The 23,859-nt window shown below is 33.3% G+C and overlaps 2 protein-coding genes across 2 annotated transcripts; one reads left to right on the top strand and one right to left on the bottom strand.

The window, feature by feature from the left end:
- Positions 1 to 14,037: 14,037 nt before the first annotated feature.
- Positions 14,038 to 14,710, bottom strand: LOC127809346 (uncharacterized protein At2g29880-like). The gene is made up of 2 exons (XM_052348108.1): positions 14,384 to 14,710; positions 14,038 to 14,292 (listed from the first exon to the last, which is right to left on the bottom strand). Exons 1-2 carry the CDS (start codon positions 14,708 to 14,710, stop codon positions 14,038 to 14,040), a joined length of 582 nt encoding a protein of 193 aa, XP_052204068.1.
- A 7,656-nt stretch (positions 14,711 to 22,366) lies between these two features.
- LOC127809170 (protein STIG1-like) lies at positions 22,367 to 23,000 on the top strand. The gene has a single exon (XM_052347901.1). The coding sequence runs from the start codon at positions 22,382 to 22,384 to the stop codon at positions 22,763 to 22,765; it is 384 nt and encodes a 127-aa protein (XP_052203861.1). The 5' UTR covers positions 22,367 to 22,381; the 3' UTR covers positions 22,766 to 23,000.
- Positions 23,001 to 23,859: the final 859 nt, after the last annotated feature.

Raw genomic sequence — 23,859 nt, 5'->3', positions numbered from 1 at the left:
AGTTAAATTAACTCATCTCACTTTATATCTTTTTCTTTACGTATCAAAATGTATATAATGGAAACAACAAAAAACTTAAGTTGAAAATTTCCAAAATAGAAGGGTGAAATTGATTTGAAATTACAGGTCTATAAATGTAATTAAAATAACAAAAAATTCAGATAATCACATAAAAAAAACGTGAAAATACAAGAACAAAAATATGGGGTTGATCAAGAGTTTGGATATACCATTAAACACATTTTAAAATAGCCCGACATGAAAAAATATTTAATGCAATCATAATATTTACTTGATTATATTAATGTGATATTATTATAATATGTATTCAAATTTTGAATATAAGAGGGTTAATAAACAGGAATTAATGAAACTCAGGCATCCTTGTAATCATCCTTCCTTGTTTGATATTAAAACAACTGTTTTGAAGTTGACAATGCAAAACACGAATTGAAATCATGCATGGATACATGAAGCTAAATCGAAGGGGGTTCAAACGGTTTAACATAAGTCAAATTCTTAGGCGATATTGAACGGCCAAGTGCTCCCGTAACGGTCTCTTATAGAAGCTGGAATTTGTGAAGACGTACGAAAGAGTTGATTGCGGGGCTTACGGCTGGCAACTTTTCCTCTTTGTTTCCCAAACACATCCAATATGCTATAAAGTACTAATATTATATTGTACCTTAATATTTTCTCGAGAAGCCTAATTTTCTTTTACTTCCATATAATTCAATACCAAGAAGCTATTGAATACGACCACCCCCACTAATTATCTCTCCATACATACCAAACCCTTATTCACCTATAACTACCCATCACCTTCAACCAGAGTTCTCCCTGTCAGCCTCTTCTCCTTTTCTATTCTATCACATTCCATATCTCTCTCTCTCTCTCTTTCTTTCTTTCTTTCTGTGATCTCTCAATCTAATAAGAAGAAGAGTGCCCTAATGAGATCTGGTTCATGTTAGCCATGTCCCATTTGAGTACTAAATATTAAAATAAATCTACATAATCATGTATGATGCCTTAAAAAATCATTCCACATTTATGTAGTAATTTGATCCCTGATTTGTCTCGTTTAAACTTTTTGACTAGCATCAAATTGTATGGGTTCTTGATTTTGACTTGATTCCGGCATATCTTGAAATACCATATTCACTGATGAAAACTCAGCGAACAAGTTATCTAAAGCGTGCTCTTGGCGAATATAGTCATGTATTGCACAACATGCAATAGGGATATGGAAGCATTCCGGATGTTTGGTATTTTCAACGTGTTTGTTAACCTTATCTGATCATTTCTAGAAAAGGCCTCACGTGACCTGTTATCTTCCCCTTTCAAGATTAATTTATCCGACTTCCCCCCTCGGATAAATTTATCTTGCTCTTTCAAGATAAGGTTGAATTACTTATCTGCTCCTTGTAAAATAATTAATGCCATTTAGTGTATTTTAAAGATTTAAATTTATTAAAAAACCTTATTTATTTAACTCTTATAATTAATATTTTTTAATGTATTTTTAAATTATTATATGTTTTGTCAATTTTTAAAATTTAAATGACATTATTCATTTCATTGATTTTTTAAATTTAAATTTCTCTCTCTATATATATTTTATTTAACTCTTTTCAACTCTTTTTAAATTTATTTTTGGACATGAATTTGAAAAATAAAATATTATTTTTAATTTTAATCTTAATTTTTTTGACAATTCATATTAATCATAAAATACTATTTTAATCATAAATTTGATAATAGGGATATTTTGGTAAAAAAAACCCTTATCTCGGTGCTTATCATATGTATTAACAAACACATGGAAAGAAAAAATACAATTATCAGTGGATTCTAAAAAATTTAACAAACAGTCTGATAGAAATCTCGGAATGCTTCCCGGCCTTATCTTGATCATTCCATATCTTGATCCAGAAAGCATCACAATCTTATCTTGATACCACCTTATCTTACTCATTTTAACAAACGCCCCCTAAGTGGATAATTGGTAATTAATTTTAAAATAGGAAATCTTGCCTTTAAAACTCTAATGCAACGTTCGATAATGTACATAACGAAGAGTGTCTATAGTTGAACAGTTCTTTCTTTCCACGCAGTCTTCCTCGTTCAACATAATCACGCAGATGATATCTTCGCCCTCAATAAAAGGCAAGAAAATCAAGTATGTTTGGATAACCAAAATCAACAAGGTAAAATTGATCTGCAAAAAAAAAAAAAAAAAAAAAAAAGAAAAAAAAATCTAAAGACTATAATATTATAAAAATATTTGACAAATTATTTGAAATATTAGAATATACCTCCACGTGGCATTGGAAAGTTGTTTGAGGTTCTTGTGACTGCATCAATGAATACTCGCAAATCCTTAACAGTACCTTTTATTGCCTTCATATCAATGAATACACAAATGTGAACTTCATATCAAAATCACACGTCAACATCATATTTTGTGTTATATTAGTTTTCCTTCTACGGAAAGATGTTTATCTCAATGCAGGTGCCCAAGCTGTAATATGTGTTCCATCTATTGTGCCTATGCAAGTCTTAAAGTAAGAAAATTTGCGCAAAATCCGCTAATGTGGCACATTTTGATGTGTCGGACATATTATTGATATTTTACTCTTAAATCTTAAAAGACTTTTGATAATGACACAAAGTTATGAAAATCAATCTTGAAATCTAAAGAAATAAGATTTAGCATTTAATGTCAAAATTAATTTCATTTTGATAATCTCAACTTGCTTTCAAGAGAAACAAAGTTAAGAGAGTTCAATGATTAAAGATGTTTATGTGTGGAATCTCACTTATTTTATTCAAACGTTCTTCTTCATGTTATTATCTTTTTCTAATTGAATAGTTGACTAAGAGTGTTCAATCCGTCAACTATGCATGAGCATCTATCGATTGTGTTTAGTGTATCTGTCGACTATCAGTGTTGTTAAATTTGCTTCTGTCGACAGAAGCTTTGTGACGATCTGTAAATTTTTCCTCAATTTTTAATTACAAATCAACCAAAATCATACAACACACCACAACAGCGGAAGCTAAATAAATATAAAACACATCACTCGGAGGCTTAATCATACATAACAACAAAATAACCAGATAAACTAAACAAGCCACAATGTTTGAGCCCCTGATCACAACTCGCACCTCACAGATCTTTTAGTCGGGATTGCCCTGTACACACAGCTAACTATAACTGACATGCCCAATGGGCTAACCATGGCATCAGCTTCCACACCTAGAATGATGGTAAGAACAAAATAAGCAACAAGGCCCAGCAAGCATAATGAAGAATAGAGGTAAGGCTAAGCATAGATCTCCCACACCGGAACACATCCCACTAAATGTAGGTAAGACTGACCAAAACCTGAAATAGCCATACCTGACATGTACCTCGCTAGACAAAAATAAACCAGAAATAAACCACAATCAAGTACACCTCGCAACTTTACAATGACATCGTTGGGAGTACATCCCTTACCAAGAATACATCCGCACAAAGTGCAATGCAACATATGAAAATGCCACGCTATAACGTGCAACAGGATATCCAGTGCTTAACAAAAATATAACAATGCACATAACAGTCCCTGGGGCCCACATAAGAAATGCACATCCTGGCACCCAAGTCCCAGCATACAAACCTGCCACAGCCATGAACTGGCTGGCATAAAGCCCATGAGCCCGAGGCACTCACAACACAATCCACACGAGCCCGAAGCTCTCACCACAGTCACATACCGAAGTCCTCCTGTCATAGCTATCTGGATCCCAACTCACACTCATAGCTATTGAGGGTCAACTCCATACCATAAGCCACAATTAAATACCAAGTCAAACGGTAACCACGCGATGCAACAGATAAGAAATGCAATGGCTCTTGCAGCATTAACGTGATGACAAGGCCCCCATAAACCAAGCATCTGGCCATGCTACGCCCATATAAGTACCCACACAAGCAAAATGCTCTAAATACACATGCTTGCCTATCGTACCCAAATTGGCACTTAACAGGCCAATCGAGTTATGCCAATGTGCACACTTCCCCGTACATACAAAGCATGAGCCTCAATGAATGTAAGCCCAATCCCATGCACTATAATGTCATGCAATATGCCACATAATGGCGAAGCCGATCGACAGTGATCAAGTATCAGTCGACAACCTATGACTAAGAACAACTGGTCAACAGCCGCCTTCGGCCTAATGACGGTTCGTCTTAGTGTCACTAAATAATCGACACGTTACCTCACCGGACGACAGCTCATGCCGCCTGTTATCACCACTCACGCCCACACAAAACCACAATCACATCATGATACGCATAACACCAGTAATGGGTGTCCGACGATACTAGCTTGCCCGACCAGTTTATAGACTATCGTAACAGTTGATAACCAGCGCCCAAACATCCAGCCATCAACTACCATGACCCAACGATCGACGGTCAGTAGCTATATATCCCACACTCTACAACTCACACAAGTAAAACCCCAAGACCCCTGGTTACAACAACTCACCCCAGAGGGTATCCACAACCACCACTGACTCACTAAGAACCTAACTCCAACCAGGTTCGGCATCATTCCCAAGGAAGTGGGGGCGATACAATACCTCATAAACATTTATAGAATTAAATCCCAAAAGTCTTCTACTTAATTTAATTTAATAAAAATCGGATAATAATTAAGTATAACGCATACAATTAATTTCTATCACCAAATCGGGTTGAGGAAAGGTATAGAATTCATAAATCGAATGAGAATCACAAAGGGAGTAGAGAGCTTGCCTTTAATTTGCTGCTTCCAGTGTTTATACGCCCATACACTATTAAATTATTACACATTGTAAATTAATAATTTAATCAACCAAAATTAATAAATTCGCACCCTAAATTAAATTTCAACTGTATAAATTTATTCACATAACTCACTCAACTTACCTGAATTTATAAACTTTAATTAAATTGCATTCTTCTATTTTTTCTTGATTTTTCCTCCTCATTCCCATGGTCGCGCGCTGCTTCCTTTTCTTCTTAATTTTTCCCTTCTGTTGCTGCCCGATTTCTCTTCAATTTCTGCTGCAAAATGCAGCTTAAAATGGCAAAAGGAGAGGCTACCAGCGGCTGCCACGTGGTCGCCTAGAAGCCCCCCATTGCCTTGCCCAAAACGACGTTGTTTTGGTCAAGGAATGGCTGAATTAATTCAGCCAAAAGCTTTCCCTCGCGCACCTGATTTGAGCCCCAAACCTATGGCTCCAATGCACGCGCACGCGTGACCGCGCGAGCTGGCTATACCTTTAGTTTATATATGCACATTAGTAAACTTAAAAGAATCTTTAGCCATTTTCGAAATTTACATTTAAGCCCATTACTTTCAGAAATTGTCACAAACCCGCTCACTTATTAATACTCTTATACCCCAAGTTTTACAACAATTAATTACCCATCTCCTAACATGAATAAATTAATATTTTCTTTAACCCATAAATATTCGATAATCACCATCATTATGATAATTAATAATTATTAACCGCTCCCAATTTAAATTAATAATTATCAGCTGTTCCCAATTAAATTAATAGTTATTAATTATTCTTAAATTATCGGGATGTTACAAGCTTTGTTTCTATCGACTACCAGTAAGTTGTTTCTCATGTTTGTCGACTGTGGACTATGTTTTTAATCTGTCGACCAAGACTTTGGTCCTGTCGACCATCATGTGTTGTTTGTCGACTAAGCATATTACCTTGTCGACTATCAGGATGTTTTTTCTTAATCTATCGACTAATGTTTCCTTCTGTCGACTATGTTTCTAATTTATGTTGCTTGTCTTTCGACTAATCTCTTTGTCTGTCAACAATTTGTTTCTCAATTTATCTCAATGACTAGTTTTTGGCGCATTAAATCCTCGACCAACCACCCACAACAGTCCAAATTTTAAATGTATCCACCATCAATTATAAATAGGTGGTTGAAGATGCATTGAAAGTTCTAGGAACATTTATTATTCAACGTTCGAGCATTCAAGTGTCAACGTGCTTTAAATTTTTCTCTCTTGTTAATATTATCTTTGTGAGGCTTTGTATCTAATTTGTGATATTCATTTCAAGCCTCTTATTTTCTAAAGAGAGAACCCGTAACTAAGATTTTTCACTCTTAGATTGTATTATCTCATCGTTTTGAGTTTTAACTAGTTGTAAGCTAGAGGGCCTATGAGTGCAGGAGGATTGTAATTTTTCCTAGTGGTGGACTAAGAGACCTACTTGTCTAAGTAGGGGTTATATAGTGAATCATTTGTAAAATCTTTAGTGAGAAGGTAAGGTAGTGGACTAGACTTGGAAAGCCGAATAAATATAAATCATCGTCCCTGTTATCATTTTTGCTCTCCTATTTCATCTGTAACATATTTTAGTTCTCACTCAGTTTATTTTACATCTCTTTGTATTAAGAAATTTTGTAAACGCAAATTATTTTTTATTAACTCAATTCACCCCCATCTTGGGTGTTGGTGCCATTGCTACGTTGGTATCAATTATCTGTATGCCAAGTGAGTAAATAGCCCGTAATACTTGTTTAAACCATTTGTGTATGGTGTTGTTGGAATGTTGAAACCTATCACCAAAAATACTGTATCGTGTAGTATGCCCTACAATCATCAGAAACAACGAGTGTGAGAAGGGAAGCTCCTGTGCTTATGGGATGTGCAGCTATGGTTAAGTGGAGTAACTCATCCCTTTATACTAGAAGAAGAAAAGATATTTTATATGAAGTTATAGTAAAATAAGTGATCTGCTTGGTAACTAGGGTTCTGGATTATATATATATATGTTGGGAAATAAAGGCAAATGATTGCCCTATCTGTGCCCATAAGAATTGTGGTTGTTCTATATCAATATTTAATTGACTTATAATTAGTTTATGCAATGTTTGTGCCCATTGAAGGTTAATGATTCTCAGTCATTTACCCAATTAATTAATATATATGGAAGTTTTTTTTTTCTCATAAATAAATAGGATGAATTGTATAATAAAGGGATAAACAGTTGCATGTTTATAAGATTTACATTATCCATGCAGATGAAGTCAACAACTCTACTCATTACATGCTTTCCAGTACCATCTTCCATGTAGTTTCCTTCCCCGGCAATGTGCATAAATATTGAGTATTTTAAAATCAAGCTATTTCAAAGAGTTTGGGTCCAAATTCATATTTTTTTCATTTGTTTTTATTTTTTTTATTATTTTAATTATATCCGTATATATGTATTTTTGATTCAATTTAACTTATTTATTTTGATTTTTTTATGTAATATTTCATATTTTTTATTATTTTGATTACACTTTTGTATTTGTATTTTTTAGTCAATTTAACCCATATATTTTGACATATAAAAAAATAGTTAAATTAACTCATCTCACTTTATCTTTTTCTTTACGTATCAAAATGTATATAATGGAAACAACAAAAAACTTAAGTTGAAAATTTTCAAAATAGAAGGGTTAAATTGATTTGAAATTACAGGTCTATAAATGTAATTAAAATAACGAAAAATTCAGATAATCATATGAAAAAAACGTGAAAATACAAGAACAAAAATATGGGGTTGACCAAGAGTTTGGATATACCATTAAACACATTTTAAAATAGCCCGGCATGAAAAAATATTTAATGCAATCATAATATTTACTTGATTATATTAATGTGATATTATTATAATATGTATTCAAATTTTGAATATAAGAGGGTTAATAAACAGGAATTAATGAAACTCAGGCATCCTTGTAATCATCCTTCCTTGTTTGATATTAAAACAACTGTTTTGAAGTTGACAATGCAAAACACGAATTGAAATCATGCATGGATACATGAAGCTAAATCGAAGGGGGTTCAAACGGTTTAACATAAGTCAAATTCTTAGGCGATATTGAACGGCCAAGTGCTCCCGTAACGGTCTCTTATAGAAGCTGGAATTTGTGAAGACGTACGAAAGAGTTGATTGCGGGGCTTACGGCTGGCAACTTTTCCTCTTTGTTTCCCAAACACATCCAATATGCTATAAAGTACTAATATTATATTGTACCTTAATATTTTCTCGAGAAGCCTAACTTTCTTTTACTTCCATATAATTCAATACCAAGAAGCTATTGAATACGACCACCCCCACTAATTATCTCTCCATACATACCAAACCCTTATTCACCTATAACTACCCATCACCTTCAACCAGAGTTCTCCCTCTCAGCCTCTTCTCCTTTTCTATTCTATCACACTCCATATCTCTCTCTCTCTCTCTTTCTTTCTTTCTTTCTTTCTGTGATCTCTCAATCTAATAAGAAGAAGAGTGCCCTAATGAGATCTGGTTCATGTTAGCCATGTCCCATTTGAGTACTAAATATTAAAATAAATCTACATAATCATGTATGACGCCTTAAAAAATCATTCCACATTTATGTAGTAATTTGATCTCTGATTTGTCTCGTTTAAACTTTTTGACTAGCATCAAATTATATGGGTTCTTGATTTTGACTTGATTCCGGCATATCTTGAAATACCATATTCACTGATGAAAACTCAGCGAACAAGTTATCTAAAGCTTGCTCTTGGCGAATATAGTCATGTATTGCACAACATGCAATAGGGATATGGAAGCATTCCAGATGTTTGGTATTCTCAACGTGTTTGTTAACCTTATCTGATCATTTCTAGAAAAGGCCTCACGTGACCTCTTATCTTCCCCTTTCAAGATTAATTTATCCGACCTCCCCCCTCGGATAAATTTATCTTGCTCTTTCAAGATAAGGTTGAATTACTTATCTGCTCCTTGTAAAATAATTAATGCCATTTAGTGTATTTTAAAGATTTAAATTTATTAAAAAATCTTATTTATTTAACTCTTATAATTAATATTTTTTAATATATTTTTAAATTATTATATGTTTTGTCAATTTTTAAAATTTAAATGACATTATTCATTTCATTGATTTTTTAAATTTAAATTTCTCTCTCTCTATATATTTTATTTAACTCTTTTCAACTCTTTTTAAATTTATTTTTGGACATGAATTTGAAAAATAAAATATTATTTTTAATTTTAATCTTAATTTTTTTGACAATTCATATTAATCATAAAATACTATTTTAATGATAAATTTGATAATAGGGATATTTTGGTACAAAAAACCCTTATCTTGGTGCTTATCATATGTATTAACAAACACATAGAAAGAAAAAATACAATTATCAGTGGATTCTAAAAAATTTAACAAACAGTCTGATAGAAATCTTAGAATTCTTCCCGGCCTTATCTTGATCATTCCATATCTTGATATGAAAAGCATCCCAATCTTATCTTGATACCACCTTATCTTGCTCATTTTAACAAACGCCCCCTAAGTGGATAATTGGTATTTAATTTTAAAATTGGAAATCTTGCATTTAAAACTCTAATGCAACGTTCGATAATGTAAATAACGAAGAATGTCTATAGTTGAACAGTTCTTTCTTTCCACGCAGATGATATCTTCGTCCTCAATAAAAGGCAAGAAAATTAGGTATGTTTGGATAACCAGAATCAACAAGGTAAAATTGATCTGCAAAAAAGAAAAAAAAATCTAAAGACTATAATATTATAAAAATATTTGACAAATTATTTGAAATATTAGAATATACCTCCACGGCATCAGCTTCCACACATAGAATGATGGTAGGAACAAAATAAGCAACAAGGCTCAGCAAGCATAATGAAGAATAGAGGTAAGGCTAAGCATAGATCTCCCACACCGGAACATATCCCACTAAATGTAAGTAAGACTGACCAAAACCTGAAATAGCCATACCTGACATGTACCTCGCTAGACAAAAATAAACCAGAAATAAACCACAATCAAGTACACCTCGCAACTTTACAATGACATCGTTGGGAGTACATCCCTTACCCAGAATACATCAGCACAAAGTGCAGTGCAACATATGAAAATGCCACGCCATAACGTGCAACAGGATATCCAGTGCTTAACAAAAATATAACAATGCACATAACAGTCCTTGGGGCCCACATAAGAAATGCACATCCTGGCACCCAAGTCCCAGCATACAAACCTGCCACAGCCATGAACTGGCTGGCATAAAGCCCATGAGCCCGAGGCACTCACAACACAATCCACACGAGCCCGAAGCTCTCACCACAGTCACATACCGAAGTCCTCCTGTCATAGCTATCTGGAGCCCAGCTCACACTCATAGCTATTGAGGGTCAACTCCATACCATAAGCCACAATCAAATGCCAAGTCAAACGGTAACCACGCGATGCAACAGATAAGAAATGCAATGACTCTTGCAGCATTAACGTGATGACAAGGCCCCCATAAACCAAGCATCTGGCCATGCTACGCCCATATAAGTACCCACACAAGAAAAATGCTCTAAATACACATGCTTGCCTATCGTACCCAAATTGGCACTTAACAGGCCAATCGAGTTATGCCAATGTGCACACTTCCCCGTACATACAAAGAATGACTCTCAATGAATGTAAGCCCAATCCCATGCACTGTAATGTCATGCAATATGCCACATAATGGCGAAGCCGATCGATAGTGATCAAGTACCAGTCGACAACCTATGACTAAGAACAACCGGTCAACAGCCGTCTTCGGCCTGATGACGGTTCGTCTTAGTGTCACTAAATAATCGTCACGTTACCTCACTGGACGACAGCTCACGCCGCCTGTTATCACCACTCACGCCCACACAAAACCACAATCACGTCATGATACGCATAACACCAGTAATGGGTGTCCGACGATACTAGCTTGCCCGACCAGTTTATAGTCTATCGTAATAGTTGATAACCAGTGCCCAAACATCCAGCCATCAACTACCATGACCCAACGATCGACGGTCAGTAGCTATATATCCCACACTCTACAACTCACACAAGTAAAACCCCAAGACTCCTGGTTACAACAACTCACCCCAGAGGGTATCCACAACCACCACTGACTCACTAAGAACCTAACTCCAACCAGGTTCGGCATCATTCCCAAGGAAGTGGGGGCGATACAATACCTCATAAGCATTTACAGAATTAAACCCCGAAAGTCTTCTACTTAATTTAATTTAATAAAAATCGGATAATAATTAAGTATAACGCATACAATTAATTTCTATCACCAAATCGGGTTGAGGATGGGTATAGAATTCATAAATCGAATGAGAATCACAAAGGGAGTAGAGAGCTTGCCTTTAATTTGCTGCTTCCAGTGTTTATACGCCCATACACTATTAAATTATTACACATTGTAAATTAATAGTTTAATCAACCAAAATTAATAAATTCGCACCCTAAATTAAATTTCAACTGTATAAATTTATTCACATAACTCACTCAACTTACCTGAATTTATAAACTTTAATTAAATTGCATTCTTCTATTTTTCCTCCTCATTCCCATGGCCGCGCGCTGCTTCCTTTTCTTCTTAATTTTTCACTTCTGTTGCTGCCCGATTCCTCTTCAATTTCTGCCGCGAAATGCAGCTTAAAATGGAAAAAGGAGAGGCTACCAGCGGTTGCCGCATGGTCGCCTAGAAGCCCCCCATTGCCTTGCCCAAAATGACGTTGTTTTGGGCAAGGAATGGCTGAATTAATTCAGCCAAAAGCTCTCCCTCGCGCACCTGATTCAAGCCCCAAACCTATGGCTCCAATGCGCGCGTGCGCGTGATCGCGCGAGCTGGCTGTACCTTTAGTTTATATATGCACATTAGTAAACTTAAAGGAATCTTTAGCCATTTTTGAAATTTACATTTAAGCCCATTACTTTCAGAAATTGTCACAAACCCCCTCACTTATTAATACTCTTATACCCCAAGTTTTACAACAATTAATTACCCATCTCCCTAACATGAATAAATTAATATTTTCTTTAACCCATAAATATTCGATAATCACCATCATTATGATAATTAATAATTATTAACCGCTCCCAATTTAAATTAATAATTATCAGCTGTTCCCAATTAAATTAATAGTTATTAATTATTCTTAAATTACCGGGATGTTACAAGATTTGTTTCTATCGACTACCAGTAAGTTGTTTCTCATGTTTGTCGACTGTAGACTATGTTTTTAATCTGTCGACCAAGACTTTGGCCCTGTCGACCATCATGTGTTGTTTGTCGACTAAGCATATTACCTTGTCGACTATCAGGATGTTTTTTCTTAATCTATCGACTAATGTTTCCTTCTGTTGACTATGTTTCTAATTTATGTTGCTTGTCTGTCGACTAATCTCTTTGTCTGTCAACAATTTGTTTCTCAGTTTATCTCAAAGACTAGTTTTTGGCGCATTAAATGCTCGACCAACCACCCACAACGGTCCAAATTTTAAATGTATCCACCATCAATTATAAATAGGTGGTTGAAGATGCATTGAAAGTTCTGGGAACATTTATTATTCAACGTTCGAGCATTCAAGTGTCAACGTGCTTTAAATTTTTCTCTCTTGTTAATATTATCTTTGTGAGGCTTTGTATCTAATTTGTGATATTCATTTCAAGCCTCTTATTTTCTAAAGAGAGAACTCGTAACTAAGAATTTTCACTCTTAGATTGTATTAACTCATCGTTTTGAGTTTTAACTAGTTGTAAGCTAGAGGGCTTATGAGTGTAGGAGGATTGTAATTTTTCCTAGTCGTGGACTAAGAGACCTACTTGTCTAAGTAGGGGTTATATAGTGAATCATTTGTAAAATCCTTAGTGAAAAGGTAAGGTAGTGGACTAGACTTGGAAAGCCGAATAAATATAAATCATCGTCCCTGTTATCGTTTTTGCTCTCCTATTTCATCTGTAACATATTTTAGTTCCCACTCAGTTTATTTTACATCACTTTGTATTAAGAAATTTTATAAACGCAAATTATTTTTTATTAACTCAATTCACCCCCATCTTGGGTGTTGGTGCCATTGCTACGTTGGTATCAATTATCTGTATGCCAAGTGAATAAATAGCCCGTAATACTTGTTTAAACCATTTGTGTATGGTGTTGTTGGAATGTTGAAACCTATCACCAAAAATACTGTATCGTGTAGTATGCCCTACAATCATCAGAAACATAGCAACGCTCTCCTCGAAGCTCATTTTTTTTCCATCTTTCAATAACTGCTTCTATTTCAAAATATCACAAAAATTCATGAACACATGTTTCTGCATACGAAAATTACGATAACACACGTCTGGATATCTATTCAGAATCTCTAGCATGTACATTTTCCCCGTAAGTAATGACGTTCTATAAGGTACCCTGCTAATGACACTACTTTTGCTGGCAACAAAGCAATTAAGCATTACTACATCCCCAAAATTCACAACAATATCATCCGTAAATAAAAAATCATCATCACTCAAATCTTCGTCAGTCGAATCATTAGTACGCATATTACCAACTACATTTGATTTAGTTGACCTGTAAATAAATATATTCATAATCATCATCAGTAATCATATCATTCATCATTTATTATAATCAACATCAACTAAGATGGCAACAAAGAAATTAAGCATCATTAAATCCCCAAAATAAAATAAGCATTCAATTCTAAATAAATTCAATATCAAACTATGAAGATAAAAAAGTACTTGATGTTAATGTAAGAAAACACAATACTTCAAGCTATAACATCACTAATGAAAATAACATGATATTAGAAAAAACACAATCAACCAACCAAATCAAAGAAGTTCCAAGATAGGTCTTATTCTAATTTCTGGCATCTTCACAAATGACACTCTAAAATCTGGATCCTTAAAAGCCTTTATCGCTTTCATATAAACCTCAATAAACACTTCTTCCATATTGTTCAAGATGTGCATGCAAACCACATATTGTTCAAGATGCAAGCTTTTCTTTTAGGTAAAGTGTCCTAAGTTCAGTTTCTTCATTCCTCATATTAACTGTAGATGACCATTGTGCCATGCAAGCATCGAGTTTATCAGTTTTACTGATCTTAGGTTCCTTACGTCAACATTCGCTAGATTCACCAATTTCTTCACGTTGACGAGTATTTGTAACTTCATCAGCATTCTCCACACGTACATAAATTCCTTTATTCAAAAAATCATCTTCTAACTGCCTTTCTTCCTCTGATTTTGGAGGAAGCTGAGTGGAAGCATTGCCTAATCCTCCAGTAGTTATAGTCCTGCCAAATATCTCTCCAAGAGTTTCATAGTGCTTACATCCTTCCTTCTTGAATATTTTGTACTCGGACTTGTTAATCTACTATAATAAAAATAAGACACATTATCATATTATAAGATTGATATGATAAAAAATGATGGTGAAAATATTTTTTAATAAAAATATATACCATATAAAAGTGTTGCCAAACTTCCTCTGGAGCATTAACTTTGTTGGTATTTGGATCCCATGTAACACCTGTATGTCCTAAAAGTTCAGAGAACAAGCAATGTATCTTACGTAAACGGTTCCATTTCCCCTTTAATCTATCTTTGTCATAATCCATTTTTGTGAGAGTAATCATGGATTGATTGATCTTGCCCCAATCGTCTTTCATGAATGTAGAACATTGCAAAATCCCCAATTTCACATTTTCGTAAGGAATACCGATAAATGCATGTTCGTTCTCATCAGACCACGATATTGGTTCCTTACTCTTACCTCTGTGACCACCCATGTTCTATATTGAAGATAATAAAAAATATGAAGACAACATAAAAAATATACTCCACACGACGTGAAAAATAATTTGATAGACCCACCATTGGACCAAGGAAAAGAAAAGGAAAAGAAAAACAAACACAAGAAAAAAAATGCAATACTAATGCAGCCTGCATTCTAAACATTTTTATGTTTATAGCCTGATAATTCATAAAACTTAATAATCATCAGTTATAAACAATATTTATTGACAATTGTATGCAGTAAAGTAGGCAAATAGTAGTAGTATCATTATATATATATAGTAATAAATAATCAATAAACAGTACATATAATGGTATCAATAAGCAGTATAAAAGTAAGTACGTGCCAGTAATTTCTTTCACAAGTAAGCTGAAAACATTTCATGAGTTTCAAATCATTTAAGCAATATGTTCATAAGTAATTAAGATAGAGTAAGTAATAAATTAATATAAGATGCAAGAAAATAAGAGAAAAACATGGTATATTCTGTCTACTCACTTAGAAAACAGGAAATCAAGTTTGTCTCTGTCTGGTGGAGCCTAGGTGGAACTTTGATGATCCGTTCATACAGCAGATACATAGATACACATATATTAGGGTGAAACTTGTGTCCTAATCAACTTGATATTTTTGAGTAGGTACTTTTTATTCTTTTGTCAAGTACACATATCTCCAAAACACTGTTATTTCTTATTTGGGCAAGCATACCCCTATGAATACACAAATAATCCACGTGTTCATAGTTTTTAACTAAAAAATAAAAAAATACCATATACATGAAGGTGCTACCAAAATGTTGACATGTGAAACAAGAAACAACAAAATTAGAAATAAATATCTAAACTCTGCCCCAACAACCCTTCCCCACCCCCCCACCCCCAAAAAAAAACAGAATAGAGAAGAAAAAGAAACAAAAATAAGAAGGAAGTGACGGACGACGCAGGGAAGAAGACGAGATTCATAGAAGGAAGTGACAGACGACGCAGGGAAGAAGACACGATCGGCGTAGGCGAAGGCGAGGCATTGCAGATCTGGGTTGCGGCGATGACGTGCGGTGGCAGCGATGGCTGTGGAAGGCGCTGCGAAGGCCAACAAGGAAGAAAAAGAGTCGACGACTGCTAGAAGAGATGAAGAGAGTCGCAATCGATGACCAACAAGGAAGAGAGACGCGATTGATGGCCGAGATGGAGTCAGATCTGTTCAGATTTGGAAGAGGGAAAAAGATGGTGGTCGACGATGCTTGGTGGCGGTGACGGCCGTGGCAGGCGTGGTAGATGGGTAGGAAGATCTGGGTTGTTGGAGTTTGGAAGAGAGAAGAAATATGGATGCTTGAGTTTCAGGAAATCAGAAGCCAGAGAGATGGATTCTGGACTCGGAAGCGTTTGCACCGCGTGAATCTGAAAACACGATTGTTTTCCGTGTTTTGAATTTTAACCGTGTTTTGGCTGAAAACAGCCAAAATAATTTTTTATTGTTTTTCATTTCCTTTACAAAATATTCTCTTATTTTTGAAAATGCGTTTTTAAAAATAACAAAAATAACACATTTTGAGTGTTTTGAAAAACTAAAAATAGAAATCGACCCAAAAATGACAAAGAGAACAGGCCCTAAGCATTTGGTTTGAAACTTAACTCAATAAGCTTAATTGAATGATATTATATATTTTTATTATTTTTAATATATTATATATTTTTATGCGGAGTTGAACTTTTTTTCAAGTTGGTTCAGGCTAGGTCTCAAGCTCAAACCTATTGAGCTTGGCTCGACCCTATTTATATGGTAAGCCAACCATATTCCTCTCTTACAAAAGAAATAAAACACTAAGAGTACTTGAAGAACAATGACCGAAGGAGGAAATAAATTATTTTTTAATTAAAATATTTTTCAATAGCATGCAACTTTATTCTTAATTATAAAATGGGAGGTCAAGATTAGTCTTTTATTTTTTGAATGATCAATAGTTTTTATGTTATAAATAATAATAATAATTATATAAATTATTTGACTAATTAATTTTTAGTTTTAAATTATATATATTCTTTAAACTAAAAATTATTTTTAACAAGTGAATTTAATGCAACTCAACTGTTCCCAATGGCTCGATTTTTGGCATTTCTCGCCTTCAACTATAAATACTTGGTTGGTGCAGTATTAGTATTTATGGGGTTAGAGAACATTCATTACAAGTGTAAGTGTTTCAATTTACAAGCGGTTATATTTCATCTCTTATGCTTTAAATTGACACAATTTTTCTCAAAACTATTGTTGTATTCATTGTTATTATTTATTTTCTAAGCCTTGTATCAATTGAGAGATATTATAATTGAGAAGTTTAATTTTTATATTCTCTCTTTTTATTGAAGCAATTTTTTTTGTGTTACTTAGCAAGTGGTAGAGGGCCTACAAGTATTGTGGTAGATTGTATCATCTAGCATTCTTGCTAGAAAGCCTATCTTGTGAATATGACAAGTCTCTTAAGAGGAAAACAAAATGAACAATCATTTCTTTAAAAGTGCTCTTTGAGATAAAGTTGAAGATCATTTCATTAATTAAAGAATACAATTTTATATTATTATTCAAATGAGTAAAACAATATAGATATAATATAGTAGTAAAAATGACTTTGTAGTGTAGCACAGTAAAAAATAATCAAAAATACTAAAAGTATTATCAAAAATTATTATTCATCTCAATTATTCACTTGTTTCAGTAATATTACTAAGTTCTTGTATAAACTCCTAAATTATATAGCTTGACATCATCTAGTTAATGATGAAATTTAAAACAAGTGAAACGTATCATTTTAACATCATGGATATTATTTTTATTCTATCTGCATATTATTCAATTAAAAATATTGGTATCCACTAAAGGATAACAAATTACTCAAAAATAAAGATCAATATCTTTCAAAAATGCATGCATATATGGGGCACATCTAGATTTTTATTTATGTACTATTATGTTTTTTTGTTGGTACACTTATTTAAAATTTTTTTATTTAATTACACTTCTTTATTTATATTTTTAAGTTAAATTAATTTTTATATTTATATTTTTTATTCAATTTAACCACTTTACTTTAATGTGTAAAAAAGAAAAGATAAATACAAATACATAGAAGTAAGAAAAATAAGGTAAAGTTTAACTTGTCACAATTAAAAATATATATATATATTTAATGAAATTGAGTAACAAATATAAATTTAATTTTTATTTATGTACCATTTTTTTATTTTATTTTTTTCCTTATTTAGTGATGAATTTATTCCTTCGCTAAAGTTTTTTATTTTTTAAATTTATTTTTTCCCTTCTTAGTGACAGATTTATTCGGTCACTAAATTTTTAAATTTTTATTTTTTTCTTTCTAGCGATGGGATTATTCTGTTGCTAAAGTTTATATTTTTTTAATTTATCTTTTATTTTTTTAGAGATGGATTTTTCTGTTGGTAAAGTTTTAGATTTTTAATTTTTTTAAAATTTTTAGCAATGAATTTTTTTCGTCGCTAAAGTTTTTAATTTTGATTTTATTTTTTTCTTCTTTTAGCAACAAATTTATTCGGTCGCTAAAATTTTTATTTTTTAATTTATTTTTTTCCTTTTTTAACTATAGATTTTTTTTTGTCGCTAAAGTTTTTAATTTTTATTTTATTTTTTTTCTTTTTTAGCAACGGATTTATTCCCTTGCTAAAGTTTTAATTTTTTATTTTATTTTTTTCCTATTTTAGCGACGAATTTTTTCTTTCGCTAATGTTTGAATTTTTTTAATTTATTTTTTTTCTTTTTTGCAACGGAGTTTCCGTTGCTAAATTCAAAAATATTTGCAACGGAATAAAAAGTCGCAAATTCGTTGCAAAAATTTAGAGACAAAAATCCATCGCTAATTAGGATGGCTTTTGTCTCGTCGCTAAATAGTGTATTTCTTGTAGTGTTAGTCTTATGTCCCATTGAGGATTTGTCTTGTAAGATCAAGGTATGTTGTGTTACGAATGATATTTTGAGAAATCGATCATATAATATTATTCAATGTTAATTGAGGTACTCAGTTGCTATTTTCGAAAGATGGTTCTCCATGTATTTCATTTGGAGATATGATGGTACGAATTTTCATGTTATGAATTAAAGTGAATTTGATTATATACCATATCAGGTTTCGATTATTGCTTTCGCATTTATGATGATATGTTGGGGGATTTCCTTTGAAATACGGTACTTAAGGTATTAAGAAATGTATCGTGTATAAAGAATGTATATATTTATGTTGAGACCGAACGTAGTGACACGCTTGGAAAAAATGCAGGGTATTATAGTTGGTATCAGAGCAGAATTTTATTTTGAGACTTAGAAAAAGTCTGACTTGAAGACTTAAGGGGTCTGATTAGGGTTGGTAATGGTTCGGTTTGATTTTGGTTTTTGCCAAAACTATAACCAAACCAAATTTAAATTACTAAAACCAAAACCAAATCATTACCCATTGGTTTTAAAAATTAAAAACCATAACCAAACCATTGGGTTTTGGTTCGATTTCGGTTTTAATCATGGTTTTTTTAATTTGATCCATACTAATTAACAAACAAAGACAAACTTTTGCAAATAGTATTCATAAAAATTTTTGATAACTCAATGACAAACAAAGACAAACTCTAATAAATTTACCTTCTTCTTGCATAATGTTACAAATTAACTTCAAACTTTTTGAATATAATTATTTGATTGATAAAAATAAAATAATTTAAGATTAGGTTTTATTTTTATTTGTTAATTACTTTATAAATGTTAAATATTTTATATATTTGTAATGCATTAGTTAAAATACTTGTAAAAAAATGCATTAGTCAATATATATATTATGTGTATATATAATATATTAAATAAATAAATATATATTATATATATGTGTATTCAATTCGGTTCGGTTTGGTTACCCACACATTCGATTCGGTTTCAATTCAGGTTTTGGTTTGGATTTAGTAAAAATCATAACCAAATCATACCTATTGAAATAGTGTTTGGTTTTTCCCAAACCAAACCATTACTCAGTCAAACGATTTTTAACCGTGTTGACCGGTTCAGTTTCAGTTCGATTCCCCACAGTTTCGGTTACAATTGTCATCCCTAGGTCTGATACAGTTAGAGCCAATTAGTTGAAATCTCAAGTGGAGACTTAAGGGAAAAGGAAATTGATGGTTCGTAGAAGGAAATCCCTACTTAGAGATTCGGGGATTATCGGTTGAGATCTTAGAGGTTATTGATTTAAGAATCTAACTTTGTTAAATGATAGAATAGCTGGTCGGAATGACGCTAAGGTCCGATGATATAATTCAAATGTAAGGTTGATTTGGTACCGAAGATTATGGATCTGAGATTTAGGGATTCTTGATTTGAGGTCATTAGTTGAAATCCTTACAATGAAAGATAGGGTAACTAATAGTTTTCAAGAATGTTTGAGTCATGGATGATTAGTCTGATGTGACACAACCTAGCTGTTAAGTTAGGATCGGATGGCAAGTATTTTCGAGGTTCATTTAGTGACTCTGAAAATGAAATGTGTAGATCAAGGATCCAAGGGATTGGGTCAAGTATATGAGAGACCGAAAGATGGTCGCGAGTAATAGCGTATGAGTTACGTCAATTAATGAGACAATAGTGGTTCAACCAATATGAATCGCAGATATAGGATAAGGAACCTTAGTAGCATGACAGCACTACTGGTTCAGTGTTCGCAGTAACGGATCTGGATCTAGTAACCCATGGGCATAAGGCTGAGGGATGGCATGCAGTAGGTACGGGAGGCCTATCGATCAAAGCATCATAGCAGACTGCATGGGAGACGGTCAGATGTTGAAGATCTGGAATAACACAGTAGGGTTTATACCTTGTGTGGGGTCCAAGTTCTAATGGGCTAGGGTGTGATTGAGGTATGCCACTAGCTAGTTGAAAGAGGTTGGAAGCCTAGAGAATCAACCCAAAAGAATATGGATCGTATTATGGAGACATGATTTAAGGGAAAGATGAAAGTAATGTACTCTTGAATGTGACCTAAAAGAAAGTATTGTGTCTTGTGCAACCGCATGGGGACCTAAATCATTATTTGAGGTTCGGTTGTTCACAGAAGATGGTTGGAACTAGATATCGTAATCTGATTTGGGATTTTCAGAGATAAAACGATTTGGAATTTCGGAGGAATTTCCCTGAAAGATTGATTTTAAGAACCATTGAGACTCTATGAATTCATGATAAAACTTCAAAGTTTTTCAAAAAGAGATCCAATGGGTCTTTGGGGAATAGGGCCGACCAGCAGGAGATGGGGAAGGGAAAGGAACGAGAGCGAAGGGCCAAAAAAGGTAGAACAGAAGGACCGAACAGGTGAAAATCGGTTTGATCTTCCGCCATTTTGTGATTCTGCCTACTATTTTTCTTTTATAGTGCACCCAAAACGATATCATTTTGTAACTTTAGTCAATTCGTTTTCTTCAATTAAGATGACAATGATAATCAAACCGACAAAAACTAACCGAAATTTCTACAAAAAATAACCAAACCGCTAACTGACTACTGAAAAATCGAACCGCATCGACTGGTTCGATTAGTTCAGTCTAACCGAAATTATGCACAACCCTATCAAATATAATACAAGTGAGTATTTAAATAATATTTTTTGATTATATATATGTGTGTAAACCATATAATGAATCACAATTAATTTCACATTAACTGTAGCTCATTAAGAAATAAAGAGTTTTATAGGATCACGCAAAGATTTTTGCTAATTCAACTGGTTTGATGTCATGTTCAAGGAGTTCAATAAAGCATGCACAATTGATCTATAAAACCTTGGGCCATAGGATCATATGTCATGTTTGGTGCCTCCTAGGCTAGACCCAGTTGGTCACAAAGATGTCATTCAAAACCAGCATTTTGGCTGCACTCCAAGGGAGAGAAGAAAATGACAAAATCCTATTTAGCGTTAAATTTGAGTGCGTTACATTAAGTTTATGTTCGAAAAGTACTGTAAATAAATAGAGTAGTGTCCAGTAAAACAATTCAACTCAATTAATTAACTTACGTTAAATATATTGAAAAGCCTAAACTAAACTGAATTAGTAACTATATATAATCAAACTTATTTCACTTCTTCAACGCAGTGACCTTGACCCGGAAGGCCTTGGAATTGCTGACTTAAGTTTCATAAATGACCTCCTTCTGTTGTTAAGTTTACAGAACATTTTACTACTCAGATGCCAAGATTCACACATCGTGCCCAACCTATTCATTTTCGATTTCGCCATAGGAACCAACACATAACGTTAGTTGTATTCATCGTCGTCTAATTCATGGGTATAGGATGATGGTTACGTCCAACACTACTGTTTCATCATCAATCACAGCACGTGCACCACATTTTCCAGATCCATATAACATTTTCCAATTTAGACAAAACTTAAATCAATTTAAACATACGACTAAGCCTAACTTTTGTTTACTTAATTTCTTGTCGGCTACTGATTATTATTTATTAATACAACCATGTGCATCTTGCTGAACTACAGATTTTTCTATAAATACCTCACCATCGATCTCTCTCGTAATTCATTTCCATCGAAGCAGTAGCAACTCTCCTTAATATAACACATCCATCACTTCTTCTTATTGCTGACATTGGATGGAGTCATCCAGGGTTTTGTTCGTCCTGCTAGCAGTGGCGGTGATGGCCACAGCCATTACTACTGCAGCCCCAGACTTCCATTATGTCCACAAAACCAGCCGATTTCTCGACGAAACCCCAACGCGCAGGCCTCCTCCCATGACATGTGACAAGGACCATAAGGTTTGTGCCGCCGGTACTCTCTGTTGCGGCAAACGGTGTGTGAACCTGATGGCGGATAAGTTCAACTGTGGGAAGTGTGGAAAGAGTTGTGGGTACCCGGACATATGCTGCAAAGGAGTGTGCGTGAACCCAAATGTGAACAACAAGCACTGTGGCCGCTGCAACAACGAGTGTGAGAAGGGAAGCTCCTGTGCTTATGGGATGTGCAGCTATGGTTAAGTGGAGTAACTCATCCCTTTATACTGGAAGAAGAAAAGATATTTTATATGAAGTTATAATAAAATAAGTGATCTGCTTGGTAACTAGGGTTCTGGATTATATATATATATATGTTGGGAAATAAAGGCAAATGATTGCCCTATCTGTGCCCATAAGAATTGTGGTTGTTCTATATCAATATTTAATTGACTTATAATTAGTTTATGCAATGTTTGTGCCCATTGAAGGTTAATGATTCTCAGTCATTTACCCAATTAATTAATATATATGGAAGTTTTTTTTTCTCATAAATAAATAGGATGAATTGTATAATAAAGGGATAAACAGTTGCATGTTTATAAGATTTACATTATCCATTCAGATGAAGTCAACAACTCTACTCATTACTTGCTTTCCAGTACCATCTTCCATGTAGTTTCCTTCCCCGGCAATGTGCATAAATATTGAGTATTTTAAAATCAAGCTATTTCAAAGAGTTTGGGTCCAAATTCATATTTTTTTCATGTGTTTTTATCTTTTTTTTATTATTTTAATTATATCCGTATATATGTATTTTTGATTCAATTTAACTTATATATTTTGATTTTTTTTATGTAATAATTCAAACTTTTTATTATTTTGATTACACTCTTGTACTTGTATTTTTTAGTCAATTTAACCCATATATTTTGACATATAAAAAAATAGTTAAATTAACTCATCTCACTTTATCTTTTTCTTTACGTATCAAAATGTATATAATGGAAACAACAAAAAACTTAAGTTGAAAATTTCCAAAATAGAAGGGTTAAATTGATTTGAAATTACAGGTCTATAAATGTAATTAAAATAACGAAAAATTCAGATAATCACATGAAAAAAACGTGAAAATACAAGAACAAAAATATGGGGTTGACCAAGAGTTTGGATATACCATTAAACACATTTTAAAATAGCCCGACATGAAAAAATATTTAATGCAATCATAATATTTACTTGATTATATTAATGTGATATTATTATAATATGTATTCAAATTTTGAATATAAGAGGGTTAATAAAAAGGAATTAATGAAACTCAGGCATCCTTGTAATCATCCTTGTTTGTTTGATAT

This window comes from Diospyros lotus, chromosome 9 (assembly GCF_014633365.1).
Source record: "Diospyros lotus cultivar Yz01 chromosome 9, ASM1463336v1, whole genome shotgun sequence".
In the NCBI taxonomy this organism is placed as follows: domain Eukaryota; kingdom Viridiplantae; phylum Streptophyta; class Magnoliopsida; order Ericales; family Ebenaceae; genus Diospyros; species Diospyros lotus.
The sequence above is the reverse complement of the archived record's forward strand: the minus strand, read 5'-3'. Positions and strand labels throughout refer to the sequence as shown.